Source organism: Zalophus californianus, chromosome 8, assembly GCF_009762305.2.
Source record: "Zalophus californianus isolate mZalCal1 chromosome 8, mZalCal1.pri.v2, whole genome shotgun sequence".
Classification (NCBI taxonomy): domain Eukaryota; kingdom Metazoa; phylum Chordata; class Mammalia; order Carnivora; family Otariidae; genus Zalophus; species Zalophus californianus.
Genome location: NC_045602.1, coordinates 119,075,064 through 119,094,609, shown reverse-complemented (window position 1 = coordinate 119,094,609; position 19,546 = coordinate 119,075,064). Strand labels below are relative to the sequence as shown.

Sequence of the window (19,546 nt, the reverse complement as noted above, 5' to 3'; positions counted from 1 at the left end):
AAACATTATATAAGCCCATCTCTCTTATCATTCATATTAATACATTCTTTGAACAGTAATGAAAGTTATTTTTCAAAAGACTAACAATGAAATCAGCTATTAATATAAAAAAGTAACATTTATGAATATTTTATTATGATCCTGATAACAGGCCAGACAGACAGGTATAGCTTACCTTGGTACAAAAAGATTTTGCAGGTGTTTTAGTATACTTTGAACATATAGATTAGGCTCTTTAATAACTGGCAATGGAATAGAATCTTTCGGCAATACTAGAGCCATAATCCAGTCTGTATATACATCAACACAATATTTTACAGTCTCTCCATCCAATGGAAGGGTCAGTCCATAGCAAATTACTTCCATCGTCCATTTCACCTAAACAAAAGAAAATATACATACAGAATTATCACACATCCCTACTATATTTCAGTAGACTGATTTAAAATATTTACCTCTTTTATTACCAAAAACCTCTCAAGTGACAGTATATTCATCTCAACTACGTATCATCAGATTTATTCTCAAGAATGCACTTTCCATGGATAAAATATACTCAGACAACATTTCCTAAGCAAAATACTTGAAAAGAAAATAAATTATTTATTTCTAAATATTAAGCCCATGCTGGCTTTTACCCATTAGACATTATTATTGTTTGCAATGTGAAATAAAAAGCAATTAACGGGCCATCTTGATTTTCCCTAGAGACTGGAGGCACAGAAATAGAAAATTTTAGCTATAATTCTCCTTTTAATTTGTATACAGGTATGTGTGTTATTTAGGAAATCATATACATGAATTCAATCATATTCCATTTCCAGATCATGCAACATTAACAAGCAACAGGAAGGAATATTAACTGCTCACCTCTTATTCTGTGACTTTTTCTGCCAAAGAAAATAATTAACATGGAAAGGTAAGAACAAACACAAGTGAGAAGGGACTTAAGCTGGGTAAGATCTTAACAAGGCACTTAGCTGCACTAAATGAGTGCTAGCCTCTTGACCCATCTGCATCACATCATAGAGGCTGAGAGAACTTGCCTAAGAAACTGCCAAACCACTGCCTGCAGTCATAAAGAATGAATACGATATGAGCAGAAACGGAAAATAGCATAATTTGCAAAAGAGGATGAAACAATATTCCAGATACTGTAGACTGGAAAGTTTCAGTGAATGCCAGACGAAACTATGGGACAAAATTACTAAGCAGATGATCAGTGAGCACTTACAAAATGGAAGCATGATCACTGGGAACCAGCCTACTCAAAAAGAACAAGTCATGCCAGACAAGCTTCATTCCTTTACTAACAAGGTTACTATGAAGGCAGTGGACAATTGCATAACCCTGGCAATTTACAAAGCAACTTTCATAAATATCATCTAACCATCAAAATAACCCTGTGTGAGAGGGTACACTATCCTCACTTTATAGATAAGAAAAATGACACTTAGGAAGATTAAGCAATTTGGCCCAAGTCACTGGTGTGGAAATGGTAAAACTGAAAACTTGGGCCCTAGTCTTCCAGCTAGACATCTGAAGCTACTCTCACCATACTATCAATAGCCTTGTCTGGCTAGGGGGACCTGGGTTTTAGGAAGAAATGTGGTTAGATGCGGGATATCCTTTGGACAGGATGGAGACTTATGGCCCAGAGGAAAGTAGAATAGCTGGATTTATAAGTGGTTAAAACACAAGATGAGAGAACACAGCAGGTTAATGCACAAAGATCATTTTGAAGAAGGTGCCCAGTGGCATGCCACATGCCCCACTGAGATTTTTAACGTAGGAAAAGAGAGAAAAACAGATTATAGGCTGACCATCTGTAGATACCACAAAGCTAAAATGGACAGCTAACTTGTTAGATAGAAATTCAGGATTCAAAAAGACTTCAACAGTTTAAAACAAAAGTTGAATCTAATAAGATAAATACATGTAGAGAAAATTTTAAGCTCAAAAACAACTACAAAGACTAAGGGTAAAATTACGTAACAACAATGTAACATAGATAATATAATACATATTATCTGCAACAGCAATAAACTTTAAAAGCTATAACACCACAGTGAAGTTGTGACAAATATAGGAGGGTGGGAGGAATTTAACCACGCATAAGAAAGGATTTTAAAAGGGACTGCAAGTCCATAATTGTCAGATGAAAAGACAAAAGAGAAAATATCTCTGGTGATACCTCCATAATAGTTCAATTGTATAATTCTAGAGGACACTGGATTCAAGGACTATTCTCTCGTATCTTTTTAAGGGTGGGGAGGGAGAACCAACAAGAGTGCAGCAGAGCACCTCTATCCACTAATGTGCCTTCTCTTCCCAGGAGAAGATCACAGACCCACCAGGAGGAGAGTGCACCAGGCCAAGCACTGGTCCTCAGGGTAAGTCTCTTTTAAGGTACTCTGAAGAGAGAAAAACGCTCCTCAGACTGAGAGGCTTCATCCTCCCGCAACCCATGGCCTGTGGAGGGTAAATAAACTGCCTTTAGAGCTATAAGCTTTAGTCTTGTATCCAGTCTTCCATGTAGATTAAGTCTAATCTCTCCTTCATCAGAAAGAAATCAAAAAGGGGGAGAAAAAGTGAGTCTGAAAAATAAGTTAACCCAAAGTCTGAAGGTTGTATAAACATCCTCAAGTACAGAGACAAAGTTCTAATCCCATATCTTAGCCAGACATCACACTAGCAAATTCCTGTCTCTCTCCATTATCAGGGTCCCTTCATGACCTGCCCCTGAAAACTTCACTTCAGCCCAGTCACCTGAACCAAGACCAGAGGACCACCTCCAGGCGGAGCCACTCTAGGAGCCCTTATCTTTAGGGACAGCAAACACAACCCCCATTCCAACCACTTGGGCTCACAGCCATATGCGCTTAGCTGCTCTGCAGCACTCTTAAACCTGAGAGTCAGGTAAGGATAGGCAGACATGGAGACACAGGAGGACCTCAAGTTCAGTGCATATGTGAAGCCTGAAAACTTGACCCAAGACAAGCCTTCAGTTAGAGGCCATACTGGAGTAGCAATGAAGACCTTCCAAACACACCTCTGAATAAAAATCTGAAAAGTGGGCCCAGAGCTTAGGGGAAAGGGCCTGACACTTAAGCCTCTGTCTTGGGCACACAGCTCAAGTAGAGAGTTGGGTCTGGCTAGAAAGGAGCCAGCAGCACAATAGTACAACCTATTCCTTGACCCCCACAAACTCTCAGCCCCAACCTTCAACCCAAACAAAGGTCAAAATTTTAAAAAGTTGTACTGCATTGGACAGAAACCCATTAAAAGGACAATGTCAAATAAATTCTTCAGTAACAAAATTATGTTTTCACACAGTAGAATGAAAGGAAGAAACACTTACTTCTTTGTCAGTTTTTAATAAACTCTCACTACCAGCCACTGAAGGGGTACCTAAGGCCTGCCCAAGGGGATGGACCACCGCATTTGCCACCTCTCGCCCAACGCTCTCTGGATAGCTGTGCAGCACACTCGTGTGGCCCTGATCATTCTGAATCACCAAATGCAGTGACCTCCACTCAGAGTACATCGTGCCGCTAAAGGACTATCCAAATGGCACCTGAAAAGACAAAACAGAATTACTGTTAAATTACACTGTTGCAAATTAATAAAAATAAGTAAAACACAGATTTACCCTACATGGTAAGATAAAGCAGCTACGAACACACTGCCAAGTAGACTGAGAAAAAAATACATCTAAATGTTTTGAGAATGTCCTAAAACAACCTCGTGGCAAGATCAGGTAGGAAGGCAGACCCTGGGAAGCAGCTGTCTGAGCACCTCCCCCAAAAGAGCCGCAGAAGCCCTGGAATGGAACTGGGACAGATGCCACTGTGCGGGGGGATAAAATTATCTGATTTGGTACTTATAACAAGAGGGAGCCCTCCTCGTTCTATGTTCCAGGACAGAAAAAGAGAGCAGAATGAAGCGCCCCAAGTAGGAAAGGAAGACAAAGGAAAGAGTTTACTCCAAGATCCAGATTTTTCAGTCAACAATTTCCAAGTACCTATTACATGCTAGAAACATACCCCTGCAATTTCCCACCAATGTCCTCAAATCAGACACAAAATTCTTTGAGAATATTTCATTCCCTGCAGCAGTGACACACAAATTTCTAACAGTGTAGACTGGAAGTCATGGTGTTCTTCAGGAAATATATTAAGAGCTCCACTCACTGAGCATTTACTGCATGCTACTCATGCAATCATCAAAACACCTCAATGAATAGGGGTGCCTGTGTGGCTCAGTTGGCTGAGCGTCCCGACTTTCGGTTTCAGCTCAGGTCGTGGGATCCAGCCCCACATCAGGCTCCACGCTCAGCAGGGAGTCAGCTTGGGATTCTCTCCCTCCTTCTCCCTCTGCTCCTCCTCCCACTTGTGTGTGTGTATGCATGCACGTGCTCTCTCTCTCTCCCCGCCTAAAGATAAATAAATCTTGAAAAAAATCCAACTCAATGAATATTAATGAACATTATCTCTATTCCACAGATGAAAAAGCTGAGACAGAGAGGTTTGCTACTTACCTGAGGCTTCAGAGCTATAACATGGGGGAGCTGGGTTTGAATCCGTATCTGTTGGGTTCCAGGGACCATTCTCTTAACCATGGCATGTACTACCTTCTCCCTATCCTATACATTCTCCATGCATGTACTGCTTCTCCCTGTGCTGTATATTCTCCATGAAATGATCTATGTCTACCATACAAATGAAAAACTTTCAGCCACAGAAAACATATCTGTATGAATACAATGTAAATATTACAATCATAAACACCATGCTCATGAAGAGAATCAAGGATGGTTAGCTCTTTCCAATTAATTTCTGTTAACTTCCAACTTCTACTTGTTCTGAAATCTGTATGCCCAGCCAGCAGAGTTTAAGCAAAATACATGGGTACACTTAATCTTTAAAAAGTTCTATCCTTTAAGCTAATTTTTCTTCACACTGGGAAAGACTAGCATTGTTCACTTTTATCTTTAAAAAACCTCATTCCAGCTCAACAAGTATCAGTGTTTTTCAAGAGGATATGGCATTTGAGATTTACAGGCCTACAGAATGACAATGAAACTCCTCAGCACGAAAGTCAAAGTCATTCGCGGACTGGTCCCAAATTACATTTCTTTCACATTTCCATACAGAGGAACCCACCACCTTCTCTTCCCCTCTTGCATACCTCCCACCCCCAACCCTGCTCAATCTTCTCATCCTCTTTGGGAATCTGATGGACTCTGGGCCCTGGTACCTTTCGGTACCCTATGAGATCTGATGTCCTCCTCTGGATGAAAAGGCCCTGAAAATGAGAAGGCCAGAGAGATGGGCCAGCATCTAACAAGGTACCTACAATGTGAAGGAAGGGTGGATTCGACTATTAAGATTGCCTCAGTTTCCTTGGGTTTATAAGGAATTTCCCCAAAGATATTCTGGTGCCCTCCCCACCCCTCCCAAAATAATGGAAGGGGAAAAAGGGAAAGCTTGATAGGGAGCCATCCCCATCAGGTGACAATTTATATTTCCATGCCACACATTTTTTTCTCACCTCTTCTAGTCAACATATATGCATACATATACATACAGTGCATACACAGTATAATATACATATACACACCATACATAGTCTCTTACATAAATGCACAAGAATATTATACCGCAGGGACTTTTGTTTTGTTTTAGTGTAGTTTTTTTTTTTACCTTTTTCATTTTATTTGGCTTCATGTCCTGTCCAAATAATTCACTTCCCTAGATAGATAATCCATGTTGACAACCTAACATTTCCTCTTGTGTTTCTCTACCCTAACTCAACCATGTTAAAATAATATACATACTTGCATAGATAGGCATTGTATACTTTTCTGTTTTTTTTTTCCATTCAACAATGCCTCATGAACATCCTTCCAACTAATAATAGATTCTTTTTAATGACTGTGTAACATTCCATGGCATGGGTGTGGTATAACTTATTCAACCAGTCTCCTAATGATGTGTATTTACTTTATTTCCCATTTTTTTTGTCACCAGGAAATGATGCAATAAACATATTTGTTCATATAAACACTGGCCTTTTAATTTCTATGGAACAAGTTCCCAAGAATGAAACTATTGGATCAAAGGGCATTTGTTTTTATTGTTAATAGGTCTTGCCAGATTGCTTCCCAAAAAAAGCTGTAACAACTTCCATCTACATTAGGAATGGATGAGAGCCTTTCCCTCCTCTCACTCCCCATCTCCTGCCAGGAATTGCTTGCTTTTTTCTTTCTTTCTTTGACAATTTGATAGGTATGAAGTGAAATTTCATTGTTCTAGTCACATTATTTACATTTTGCAGCTTGAGTCTGGCTTAGGTGGTTTCTGCCTCCCATCTCCTCTATCAGTGTTTTTCAAACTGTGCGTCATGAAATAAATGTAATGGGTAACACTTTTGTTTTTAATTACATGGAATAAGATACACAATAAAGGCATCACACATAGTAAAGGTAAGCAATATTCTGTGAAACTTGTTTCACTTTTCATAAGTGCGTATTTCTGGGTCACAGTGTAAAATACATTTATTATGGGACTAGGTCCAAAAGTGTGAAAATGTAACCCTAAAGTGTTTATGTAGTCTCCCAGATTTCCTGCAAAACAATTGCTTATTTCTTCACACTTAAGTTTTATATTCATCTGGAATTTACTTCTCTGTAAGTGGTGTAGGAAAGGTGAAATTTATTTTCTTGTAAATGTACAGTCAATTGTGCCATCGTCTATTAAAAATACATCCTTTCCCACCAAACTGAAACACCAATTTGTCATATACTAAATCCTCATTTACAAAGGAATCTACTTATGAATCTGTTCTATTCAACTATTTATCTCTTCCCATACCAATGCCATAATGATTTAAATTTAGTGGCTTTATAGAATGTTTTAAGATCTGAAAAGGAAGCCCCCTCCACCTCCCGTATTCTTTTTCAAAACTTCATTGGCTGTTCTCAGACCAAATTATTATATATGTATTCTTCTATATAAAATTTAAGATGATTTTATACAATTAAAAAAATAAACAAAACCTTGCTAGGAATCTAATTGAAATTGATCATTCCACCTTCCCAGCCTCATCTTCTACTGACACTTTCCAACACACATACCCTTCCCTGCAGCTATGGCCAAAAGGACTACTGAAGGATCACTCAAACCCAACAAGGTTTTTCATATCCTGTATCACTGCTCGAGCTACTCCCACTGATTGCACTGCCACACCCCACCTTGATCCACTTTATGAAGTAGTACTCCTTCAAGGAATAGCACAAATGTCCTCCCTTTGGTAAGGCTTTTCTACACTCCTCATATCACCCCTCCTCCATGTGCGTATTTCAGGCTGGTCATATCAAGCTTCACATTAACTTGTTAGCCCTGTAAAGATATCTTCGCCATAAGGGTATCAACCTTTTCTGAGTGGAAACCTCACTTCCTAAATCTTTGAGTAGTTCCTAGCATGCAGTAGATAGTAAATAAATGTATTAGAATGTTAAGGTTTACGAGTGGGAAACAGGAAGACATTAGAAAGTTCCCTTTATTCCACTGAGATGTCTAAATTTTGCATGCCACACGCAAATACAATTGGAAAATGTCCATTTGTCTTATGCTATTAGTTTTTTTTAAGATTTTATTTATTTATTTGAGAGAAAGAGTGAGAGAGAGAGCCCGAGAAGGGGGAAGATAAGAGGGAGAAGCAGACTCCCCAATGAGCAGGGAGCCCAATGCGGGGCTTGATTCCAGGACTCCCAGATCATGACCTGAGCCAAAGGCAGATGCTCAACCAACTGAGCCACCCAGGCGACTCTATACTATTAGTTTTTTAAAAAGTAGTTAGATGGTTTCCAAATATCTAAAGAATATTTAATTAATATTTAGCATGCATTCCAGACAACACACTATTGGAGGATAAAAACTGTTTCAAATAAAAACAAAAAAAGGAAAGCTAGCTTTCCAACTCCATTGCACACATAAGAATCATGGAGGGGCAGGGCAGGGGTGGTGGTGGTGCTGCTGCATATCTCTAGGCCCTATCACTAGAAACTGAAATTCGGTATAGGTCTACCTTGGGACCTGGGAATAAGCATTTTTAAGAAACAGCTGCTATCCCTCCCAATTCCGAAAAAAAGACAGGAGTACTATTCTTTAAAAACAACAACAATACTGTGAAAGACCAATCAAAACAGGTTTAATAGCTCTTAAATTCTTAAAAACTTAAATGTAAGAAATTTTACTTCTTTACATGTATTTTTAAATAATTAAATGTAAGAAAATGAAACAAGGAGAAAGGTATAGAAAAGATACAGTGAAAAAGTTTAACTTAGCTATTAAAATGTATATAACAGAAAAAAACATGCTAAATTTTAACAAAATACACAGACAAAAAGTATTAAGATAAAGATGTGTGTTATAATTACAGGCAAATTAAATAAAACAATGAAGAGAAAATAACATTGGAAACAAACATGAATAAAAAAAACAGAGCAAAGCAACAAAGATATTGTTTTGTACCTATTAAACTAGCAAAACAAGTGATAAAAGTCAATTCTGATTAAGAGGTAAGGCCAACAAGACACACTCAAGAATTTAAGTCAATGGTTTTCAATACAAAAGAACTGCCTCCTAGAGGCAGTTTAGAAATATTCAGTGCACTTCTGGTTAACACAATGATTGGGGTGTGCTATTGGTATTTATGGGCAGAGGCAGGAAATCTAGACATCCTGCAATGCAGGAGACAGTCCTGCACCATGAACAATTGTGCTACTTTTCACATGACTATCAAATGTCTGCCAGAAAATCATTCTGTCCTTAACTGTCTAAACCTAGAAATGTAACTCTATTTTATACAAAAATACAAAATATTTTGTGCTATTTTAATATACACTGAATTTTCCAGTAATGCAATTGTGTAAACTGCAAAAAGACTGAACCTTTTATGTTTAGAACCTTACCATACAAAGAATTGTTTAAAAAAAAAATTGTTGACCATTTCAGAAAAATCACATCACCGAAGGCCATGCCACTGGTGGTATCTGAGCTGCTGATACCACACACTGCTATCGGGAACACAATCACAAGAACTACATACACACTTCTGTAGCCCTTATTTCAAAATGTCAAATATACAAGAAAAGAAAGTCGCTTCAATAAATGGTGCTGGGAAAATTGGATATTCACATGTAAAAAAAAAATGAAACGACCCCTATCTTACACCATTCACAAAAATTAACTCAAAATGGATTAGACTTAATTGTAAAACATGAAACTCCTAGAAGAAAACATAGGAAAAAGGCTCCTTGACATGGGTCTTGGTAATGGATTTTTTGGAAATCATACCTAAAGCACAAGCAACAAAATGAAAGATAAGTAGAACCACATCAAACTGAGAAGCTTTTGTACAGCAAAAGAAACCATCAACAAAGTGAAAAGACAACCTACTGAATGGGAAAAAATACTTGCAAACCATGTATCTGATAACGGGTTAATATCCAAAACACACAAAGAACTCATACAACTCAATAGCAAAAAAAACCCAAATAATCCAATTAAAAATGGGCAAAGGATCTGAATAGACATTTTTCCAAAGAACACATATGAATGGACAACAGGTACATGAAAAGGTGTTCAACATCATTAGTCATTAGGGAAATGCAAATTGAAACCAAAATGAGATATTACCTCATGCCTGTTAAAATGGCCATCGTCAAAAAGATACAATAAATGCTGGCATGGATGTGGAGAAAAGGGGACCCCTGTACACTGTTGGTGGGACTGTAAACTGGTACAGCCACTACAGAAAAAGGTATGAAGTTCCTCAAAAAATTAAAAAAGAACTAGCATATGATCCAGCAATTCCATTTCTGGGAATATATCCAAAGGAAATGAAAATGCTAATTCAAAAAGATAATCTGCACCCCCATGTTCATAGCAACATTAATACATGGAAACAACCTAAGTGTCCACTGATGGATGAATGGATAAAGAAGTTGTGGGGGGTGGGTGTGTGTGTATAATGGAATATTACTTAGCCATAAAGAAACAAGAAAATTCTACCATTTCAACAACATGGATGGACCCTGAAGGCATTATGCTACGTGACACTAGACAGAGAAAGACAAATACTGTATGATCTCACTTATATGTGGCATCTTAAAAACAAACAAACAAAAAACCCCCAACAAAATTAGAAAAAGAAATCAGATTTGTGGTTACCAGTGATGGGGGCTTTGGGGAGGGGAAATTGGAGGAAGGTGGTCAAAAGGTACAAACTTCCAGTTACAAGATAAATAAGCACTAGGGATATAATGTACAACATGATGACTAAAGTTAACACTGCTACAGGACATATAGGAAAGCTGTTAGGAGAACAGATCCTGAGTTCTCATCACAAGGAAAATATTTTTTCTTTTTATTTTATCTACAGAAGATGATGGATATTAACTAAACATATTATGGTAAGCTATCCGAAAGACATCGTGGAAGTTCAGAGGACAAAAGATTACTTTTGATTGAAAGAAGGGCTGAGCTGGAAAACAACAGGATAAGATCAGGGAAGAATGAATGGGGTATTGAAGGAAGGTTACGATTTTAACAGAGATAAGAAAATTAACTGAATAAGAGTGAGAGTAAAAAGAGGCAGGTAGAAAAGAAAAATACGAAGAAGGGCGCTTGCTTCAAGTAGCAACAAAGAGTACCAGAAACTAAAAACCTAGAGTGGCAGAAAAAAAAGTTGTATGTAGAAGGGATAAGATTTCAACGATAAACGGTGACCAATTTTGAAAGAGTATGAATGCTAGGATTGGAGATTTAGAATTAATTCAGTAAAAACTGGGGCAGAAAATGAGAGAATATTAACTTTATCATAGAAATGATACAACAAAAACTAGAATTTGGTCTAAGTGTCCAAGACAGGCTGAAGGGACAATAGAAAAGTAAACTCCAGTGTAGCTAATATACTGAGGAGGAGGAGGGAGGGGAGGACGGGGATAAGGCAGGGAGGCCCGGGCACTGCAGTGAGAAAAGAAGACATAACTGAAGTTAGATAATTAAGGGCTCTGACTGCTAAGTTAAGGATCCTCCCCAGATAGGCTCAGTCAGCTATCACCCTGGGCTACTAGCAGAGAAGTCTCCAGAAGTAAATATGACAGGAGGAAGGAGAAGATGATGACAATGCTCCCCTGCAGATCACTTAATTTCTTCCCAACTCTACGTATCCATTTTCTAGGTAATCTCCCTGGAGGTTTCTATCATCAGGTGACTGTGTGCCGGTAACAGCTTATGGTTTGTAGGTACTACTGCAGAGTAACATGAAGGTTTGGTCTAATTGACAGATTACCAAAACGATCGACACAGTGGTAGTGGTAGACGCACTGAGACCACAGCCAGACATTAATTACATCAACTGACTCAACCAATATTTATTGCATGCCTTCTATACACCATGCATAGGAAATAATAACAGTGAATAAATAAAATCCCTGTTCCCAAGAAGCTTCAAGTCTAATTACAGAGAAATTTTTTTTAAAACTTCATAAAGTAAATCCAGACATCAGTTATTTCATGAAACAAATGAATTTATTAAACACCTGCTATGTATCAGGTATTGTCCTAGGTATAGGTACGCAGATATAAACAGGACACGATGGCTGCCCAAGGGAAGGTTTCATAGTGAGGAAGACAAATCTGTGACAACACCAGAGTACTGCAGTATTCAACATTAAGATTAACTGACATGGTGAGTTTTGAAGTCAGCATCAAACAAGAGAAAAACATTGCCTGATAACAATGTACCTTTGCAAAATTGACCATTTTGAAAGAGCTTTCACATGTTATTTCATTTTATTCCAATAACAAGCCTAAAAAGTTCAGTAAGACAGATATACTAGACACACTAGGTGAGGAAACAAAAAAGGCTATAACCTGCTCACAGTCACATCAAGTGACAATATAGCTGGGACAAGAAACTCCACCTTTTGCTCCAAAGTCCACTGCTCTTCCCTTTTGTCTGGCTCCATACCTCAACATTATGACCTTGGACAAGTCACTTGGCATTTTTTGTCATAGTTTCCTCATCTGCAAAACAAGGAGAACACCTGCAGTACCTACCTAAAGTAACTCAGGGGAAGGATCAAATAAAGTGACATTAAGTCAACATACTTTAAGATGTACAAAGGCAAGGTAAACATTATCAGGTATGCCTTGTTTCTCTTAGGAAAAATAGGGTACAGGGTGCCAAAACTTTGAGTAAATAAATGAACCATGCTGGATTTTAAAGCACACATCGCTCTCAAGGTCACCCATATAACTTTATGACAAATAAAGACAAAAGGATTATAGTTCACATTTCTGTTGTAGTCCCATTGACCCTACAAGGCAAATACCAATCAAGTTTCATCAGAAAGGAATGTATTCACCTATACACCAGATTCTGTTGGGGATCCTATCAAACACCTGAATCACAAGAAAGAAAGACATTCCTCCCTAAAAGGGTAAATAGGTAGTTTCTGCTAGTCTGTTTAAAAAAAAAAAAAAAGCATGAATACTATGAATACCCTGCCCGCCCCCCACCAGTACCACCACACTTCTCATCTTTTATGCCTTTTATGCCTGCTCTGTCCAATACAGTAGCCATATCCACATGTAACTACTTGCATTTAAATTAGAAATTCAGTTCCTCATTTACACTAGTCACATTTCCAGTGCTCAGTACTCACATGTGGCTAGGGGCGACCATATTGGACAGTGCAGATACAGAATAGCTCCATCACTGCAGAAAATTCTACCCAGCAGAGCTGACTTAGATACTATACTTCCATTTTTATTACAACTCTAACTAGACTATAGACTCCTTGAGGACAGAGGCTGTGTCTTATTTATCTTGGTATCCTCAGCATATAAAGTACATGTCACACAACAAGCATTCACTATACATCTAATTGAGTATCTCAAATATAGCAGACTACTCTGTCATTTCCCCAACCCCAAAACACACCACACACAAAATAATAACAAACAAGACATCCTCTCACGTGGGGCATGGAGGTGGAAGGAAATACTGCATGCAGGAAGGAACCTGCTTTCTAGCCCCTGATGTGCTAGAACCCAACCATGTAGTCTTGGGTAGTCTTTCTTCACCTCTAAACACTTAGAATTAAACTCCATGTACTTTAATTCTAAAACTTTAATCATCTTGTACCAAAAGAAATCATGTATTCTATCCAAAAGGTCTTTACACATGTCAGAAAACACATCTGCTAACAATGATGAGTATCTCAAATTAAACAGAATCCATTTCTAAGTCTCAGGCTATCTTGATTGGAGCCACTTTTGGTCTTTAATGAACATGTGAAATATTTCACCTTTACTTTGGATATCAACTACAGAGTAAAACATCAGGCTTAAAGATTTAGTTTCTTCCATGCGCTGAGGCCCGAACTGGATACTCTGTCCATATCTGATCAGAAAGAAACAAGGGCAAGTTTCTTGAGTATCTGAATTTAACAAGAATTGTCCCATCAGTTTCTCTATTAGCCTTAGCCTAAAAATTGACAAATCAGTCCAAAACAGAACGAAGAGAATGTTTCTATAACAATCCTTATCCTGTAAAGAATGTCTTTTATAAAATGTATATATTTTTATTTAGTCCACATACTTCACCATATTTAACTGCTATAAAAAAAATCTTTATTGTCCAAAAATCTCTTCATAATGACCTTCACACACTTATTCACTCATTCTCTTATATAAATTTTACATGGTTTGAAGACCAGCCAAGAAGAAATACAATCTGAATTACTGGCCTGCCTTTCTTTAAAATCTGTAAATACGTTGGGCAATAGCAGTTTGGGCATTTTACAATAAATATATACTAAGTTTGTCAAATCCTCTGACATCAAGGTTTTAATCTTCATTAAGTACTACTTATGTCATCTCTCCTAATGAACAGGATGAACTACTACTAATAGCCAATTCCATCTACTAGCATTTATCAAGTACCAACAAGGCAATAACATTTAGTAAATGACAACTAAACACTATTTTGGACAATGAGGTAGGGAACATATGCAAAGGCCTAAGGACAATTAAAGGTCTCCACTGCAGAACTGATCATATCTGATTATGATAAAATCCGATTTAAAAACAAAAAATCAACCAATGTTGATTACATATCATCCTACATAGTGCCTTGCCAGCGTGAGAACTCAATGTGTTTGTCCAACTGCTGGATGGATAAATTAATGAACCTAACTAGAGTGTTTCTAAGCAAAAAGAACAAAACTCTATAGGCTAAGAACTACCAAACACCTTTTGCAAAAATGGAAATAGAGAAGAATCTGTTTAGAGCATTAAGTCTATGACATAGAAGAGACTCAAACATGCCAATCAGTAAAACCTGTGTAAGTCTATATCAAAACACTGGGAGGAACAGAGATCAAAAAAATACAGTTCAAGTTGCTCATAATCCAGTAGAAGAGACAGAAATGTGTTGCATTTGTCTCTTCTACTGGACACAGATAAAGAATTGGTAAATTCCATTATGATGATGCTAAAGAGCATATAAGAACGACCCAAAGTGGTTGAGTGTCACAGACATAGGCATCCCGAAGGGCATGTTGGGAGTTAGGCAGGCAGAGACTGGAAGAAAAAGCTCTGTGCACGTGTATAAGAGAGAGCAGAAGTGTGTGCGTTTGGGTGGAGTGGGGACAAAGCATGGAGGATAGCCTAGGCAGAAGAACAGCATATGCAAAGATGACCCAGAAGTTAAAGACACTAGACCCGTGAGTACTGTATATCCAGGAAAACTGCAAACTAACAGTTTTACATGAGATGCATACACTGTAAAGGTACAGCAACTCAGAAATCCTGTACAGAAAGTTACTTTCCATCTCCAAGTGGTTTTCAAAGTGGGGTAGTCACTGGGCCTAAAGATACGATCTTTGCAAGTGGAACTCGAATTTTTAACAAACTCCCAGATGATTCTCCTACACACTTAAACTGCAGACGCACTGAAACGTCTTCTGAGATACAGGGCTGCCCACCCCAGCAGTTCCCAAAGTTTGCTACACACTCGAATCACATGGGGCTCCTTAAAAAATACTGACGTCTGACTCCCCCGCTTCCCCCAAACATTCTGATTTAATCGATCTGGGTCTGTTGCCTAAGCTTTGGGAATCTTTAAAAGCGGCTCCAGGTGACTTTAACATGCAGCAAAGTTGAAGAGCCACTGACCTGGAGTCAGGCTGCCTGGGTCCAAATTACCAGCTATGTGACCTTGGGCAAGTAAGTCACCAAACCATTCAGAGCCTCAGTTGCATCGTCAGTAAAATGGGGATAACCCTCCTACCTTACAGGCTTGTTGTGAAGTTAGATGTGGCGAACGTAATGGCCTGGCACGATGCCTGGCGTGTAGTGAGCGCTTAACAAGGGTCTGCTGTTTATTCTCGTTATTAACTCTTCCTCACCCGACTGTCACTGTGCAATGGGCAGCATCGTCCCCACAGGACGGCAGCAACTCAAGCAACCCTTCTGCTGGACCAAATTCCTCGCGGAGCTGTCTAGCTCCGCTCCAAGACCCGCCCCCTCCCCCAGGTTGCCAGGAGAGCGCATCGCCCGGCCCGGACAGCTCCCAAGGGCTAGACCCGGTCGGAACAGACCCTATAGAAGCCGCCGACTCCTCCCCCAGCCCCGAGTCAGGGCCAGGCTCCATTGGACCCCGGGGGTCCCCCGAGAAAGGCAGAGACGTGCTTCCGAAGGCAGGGCCCTTGGGGCACCCGGGCCCGAGAGACAGATTTGGCCGTTCCGGGACCGCCCGGAGGGGAGGGGAAGGGAGGGGAGGGGAGGGGAGGGGAGGGTCCAGCCGCGACAGGGAGGGCCGTCCGGTTACCTGAGGCGACGGGCGGAGCCCGCATCGCTGGGGCGGGCGCCGCCGCCGCCGCCGCCGCCGGCCGCACTCGGCCTTCCGCCTCACGCCACCCGCGCCATAGTGCCGGTTCTTTTGCTGCCCAGGCCGGCTGTCCTCAGGCGGTCGGTCCGTCCACCCGTCAGCGACTCTCCGAGGGCGCCCGGGGGACGACGAAGGCCGGTCAGGCCGGCCGGCTGAGCTCTGCTCTGGCAACTTCCGACTGCCAGGGGCGGCAGCGTCAAATAACTCCCCGAACCGACTGGACCACCGCGCGTGCGCGGCGCTCCGGGTTAGAGACTTCTGCGGGTCCGAAGCCGCGGCGTCAAATAATTCCCGAGACACGGCGCCGGAAGCTGCGCGTGCGCAGCTATCCCAGATCGCCGCGCGGGGCATACTCCCTCCTTCCTTTCCGGATCAAGTGAAGTGGGAGGAGTAAAGTGACGGCTGCACCTACCTTGTCTCAATACTGCCGAGGTTGTGCTCCACCTGCATCCCTGTGAATCAGTCCAGAGTTCCGTGTTTTCTGTGCGGACGGAGTAAAGGGTTTCTCTGCAAGATTTTGGGTCCTACCCAGGTTCTAGAAGTTTCTCACATCCCACCATTACATCACCCTTTCTTTGAAATGTTGCCGTTTTCCCGCTGCTCCCTTATTACCTGGGCATAGCATTAACTGTAAGAAATACTCAGTTCCAGGGCAGGAGCAGACCACAAAGATGAATCAGACATCAGAGCCTCTGGTTGAGGAGCTGAGGCTGACACAGGCGAGAAGACATAAATAGTGATAATAATAGGAGATAACGATTTGAGCACCTATGATGCACCATAGATTATGTAAACATTACCACTTTCAATAATTTGGTTTCAGCCTTAACGAAGAAAATAATAAATACCTTTAAGTAGGTACAGCTCAAGTGCCTTGGGAGTGTAAAGGGGGAAACTTGGGCTGAGAGAAGAGGAGGGAAGCCACGGCCTTGAGACTGTCCTTGATATTTAGAGAAGACAGGATCAGGGTGTTGAGTAGTGCTGAAGGCATGGTGGTCTGAAAAGGGCTGAAGAGAGCTGAGAAAATGCTGACTCCTCCTTACCTTCGGTTAGAAGAGACCACGAACTGATACTGTCATAAGAAGGATAAAAGAGAAGAGTGTTTCCTCAAGACTTTGCCAGCAGCCCCCCCCCCCCCAAGCCCCACCACGGGAAAGTTGTTAGAGGAAAGAGGAACAAGGAGTAAGAATGTTCTAGGACAGGAATGGGGCTATATCCAGGACACTTTGTGGATCAAAGCGATGCATTTCAATTAAACGCAGTGTGACAGACACTGTAAGAGGATCACTCAATATCTATTCCAACCACGTATCCCTTGCCTTTCAGAATTACAGAGACTGGAAAGCAAAGCATACCATTCCCAACCTCCCTTGCAGATAGGAATGGTAACAAAACGAAGTTTCTGGCCAATAGGATGTAGACAGAAGTCCAAAGGGAGATCTTCCCTTCCAGAATAAAAAGGAAGTCTTTGGAGACATTGGTGACCTTCACCTTTCCCTTACTTCACTCATGGAATTCAGGCACAGCACCTGGAGGTGCTGCAGTCATCTTGAGACCATGAGGAGGACTGTGCTAAGGAAGGTGGAACAGAAAGACAAAAGAAGACTGGTTCTTTTTTTTTTTTAAGATTTTATTTATTTATTTGACAGAGAGATAGTGAGAGTCGGAACACAGCAGGGGAGTGGGAGAGGGAGAAGCAGGCTTCCCGTGGAGCAAGGAGCCTGATGTGGGGCTCGATCCCAGGACCCTGGGATCATGACCTGAGCCGAAGGCAGACATTTAAGGACTGAGCCACCCAGGCACCCCAGAAGCCTGGTTCTTTAGGATATATTCAAGCAGCTGCACAAACCCTGGACTGCCTTCCTGTTTTATGAGGCAGGGAAAATCTTCTTTATTCAGAGTTTGTTGAGTTTTATGTTACTTTCAACCAGACTCATTTCTAACATAATATTGAATATCTGTAATATATCAGACAGGTAAGGGCTGATCATGAAAGTGACAGATTGAAAGAGCAACAGATGGTGGGAATTGGAAAAGTGACAGACACAGGACTAGGAAGCTGCCCGAAAGCTCTTAGGGAGAGAACAAAAATGCATCTAGTTCCCCCTTAGTGACTTCATTTCTGGAAAATTCTGACTCTTAAGTGAAAGCTGTTAAATGAAGACATATATGTTTCCATTAATTTTAATGGGAAAACAAAAAAACATGTTCAATTCCAACCCAAGACACCGAAATATTTTAATAGAAAAATATATCAATGGAATAATGCAAATAAAAATTATATAGGCAATAAATAATTTTAAGTCAAGAGTATGGCTTTAAAAAAAAGAGTATGGCTTTTACATAAAATACAAAGTGTAAGAACTATTGTACTGGTCCGAAGATAAGATTTAATATTTGGTGGGGGTTGGTGGAGAAAAGATGCAAGAGAGTCATTCTTTATTTTTTAAGTAGGCTCCACACCCAATGTGGGCCTTTGAACTCACAACCCTGAGATCAAGAGTCAGATGCTCTACTGACTGAGCCAACCAGATGCCCCAAGAATCATTCTTTAAAGGTAATACATTTCTGCACCTTTTTCGTTACCATTTTTTTTAATTTTTGAGGGCTTCACTTAACCAACATAACAATAAAGTTATAACCTACACACACACACACACACACACACACACACACACACACACACACACACACCTGTGGGGGAAGAAAAGACTAAACATAACACTTAGAAACACGTGAGGAAAGTGTTTCAGACTGTGCAACAGACTGAGGAAACATGAAATGCTGTACAGAGGGAAACCTTACGGTTTCTCCAAACACAGTGCCCAATTCAAACATGTTCCACATCATAATTTCTAACTAGAAGAGTAGAATAAATTGGGAGAGTGTCTTCCTCTGAAACTGTTATGTCAGAATATCACTTTGTATTGTGTACTTATATACTGTGTATTAAAAGGCATTGCTGGGGCACCTGGGTGGCTCAGTCGTTAAGCATCTGCCTTCAGCTCAGGTCATGATCCCAGGGTCCTGGGATCAAGCCCCGTGTCGGGCTCCCTGCTAGGCGGGAAGCCTGCTTCTCCCTCTCCCACTCCCCCTGCTTGTGTTCCCTCTCTCACTGTGTCTCTCTCTATCAAATAAATAAATAAAATCTTAAAAAAAAAAAAGGCATTGCATTCAAAATAGGAAAAATGGAGTTATATTAACCTCTTTTGGCAGAACTTTTTTCCCCAAAGTTGGCCAGATAGATAGATAGATAGATATACAAAACCCATCTCACAGTTCTTACAATGTAACCAACACTCTTCTTCCTGAGAAATGGGATCCATGTTCCCTCCTCTGGAGTCCGGTCATGACTGTTCTGGTCAATGTGGCAAAAGGAATATTGTGTGGCTTCTGGGACTAGGTCATAAAGAGGATACAGCTTCCACTTAGCTTACCCCCTTTTGTAATACTCATCCTTGGAACCCAGTCACCATGTTGGTAGGAAGCCCAGGCAACACGAAAAGACCATGTGGAGGTATTCCCACTGACAGCTTGAGCTAATGTCTCAGCTGGCAACATTAAATGTCCAGATATG

General features: G+C 40.4%; 1 protein-coding gene and 1 long non-coding RNA gene across 8 annotated transcripts in view; one reads left to right on the top strand and one right to left on the bottom strand.

The window, feature by feature from the left end:
• LOC113937226 overlaps positions 1 to 2,877 on the top strand; it is a 36,106-nt gene extending 33,229 nt beyond the window's left edge. Inside the window, exons 3-4 of the long non-coding RNA XR_003524552.1 lie at positions 2,336 to 2,393; positions 2,723 to 2,877. This is a non-coding gene — a long non-coding RNA (uncharacterized LOC113937226). The remainder of the gene's footprint in view (positions 1 to 2,335; positions 2,394 to 2,722) is intronic.
• Positions 1 to 16,168, bottom strand: part of RALGAPB (Ral GTPase activating protein non-catalytic subunit beta) — an 83,092-nt gene extending 66,924 nt beyond the window's left edge. For all 7 annotated transcript variants that reach the window (XM_027621186.2, XM_027621188.2, XM_027621189.2 and 4 more), the window contains exons 1-3: positions 15,910 to 16,168; positions 3,362 to 3,577; positions 176 to 378 (exon numbers count right to left, since the gene is read on the bottom strand). In XM_027621186.2, the coding sequence (XP_027476987.1) occupies positions 176 to 378; positions 3,362 to 3,547 (389 nt within the window). In that variant the 5' untranslated portion in view covers positions 3,548 to 3,577; positions 15,910 to 16,168. The remainder of the gene's footprint in view (positions 1 to 175; positions 379 to 3,361; positions 3,578 to 15,909) is intronic.
• Between the last annotated feature and the right edge of the window lie 3,378 nt (positions 16,169 to 19,546).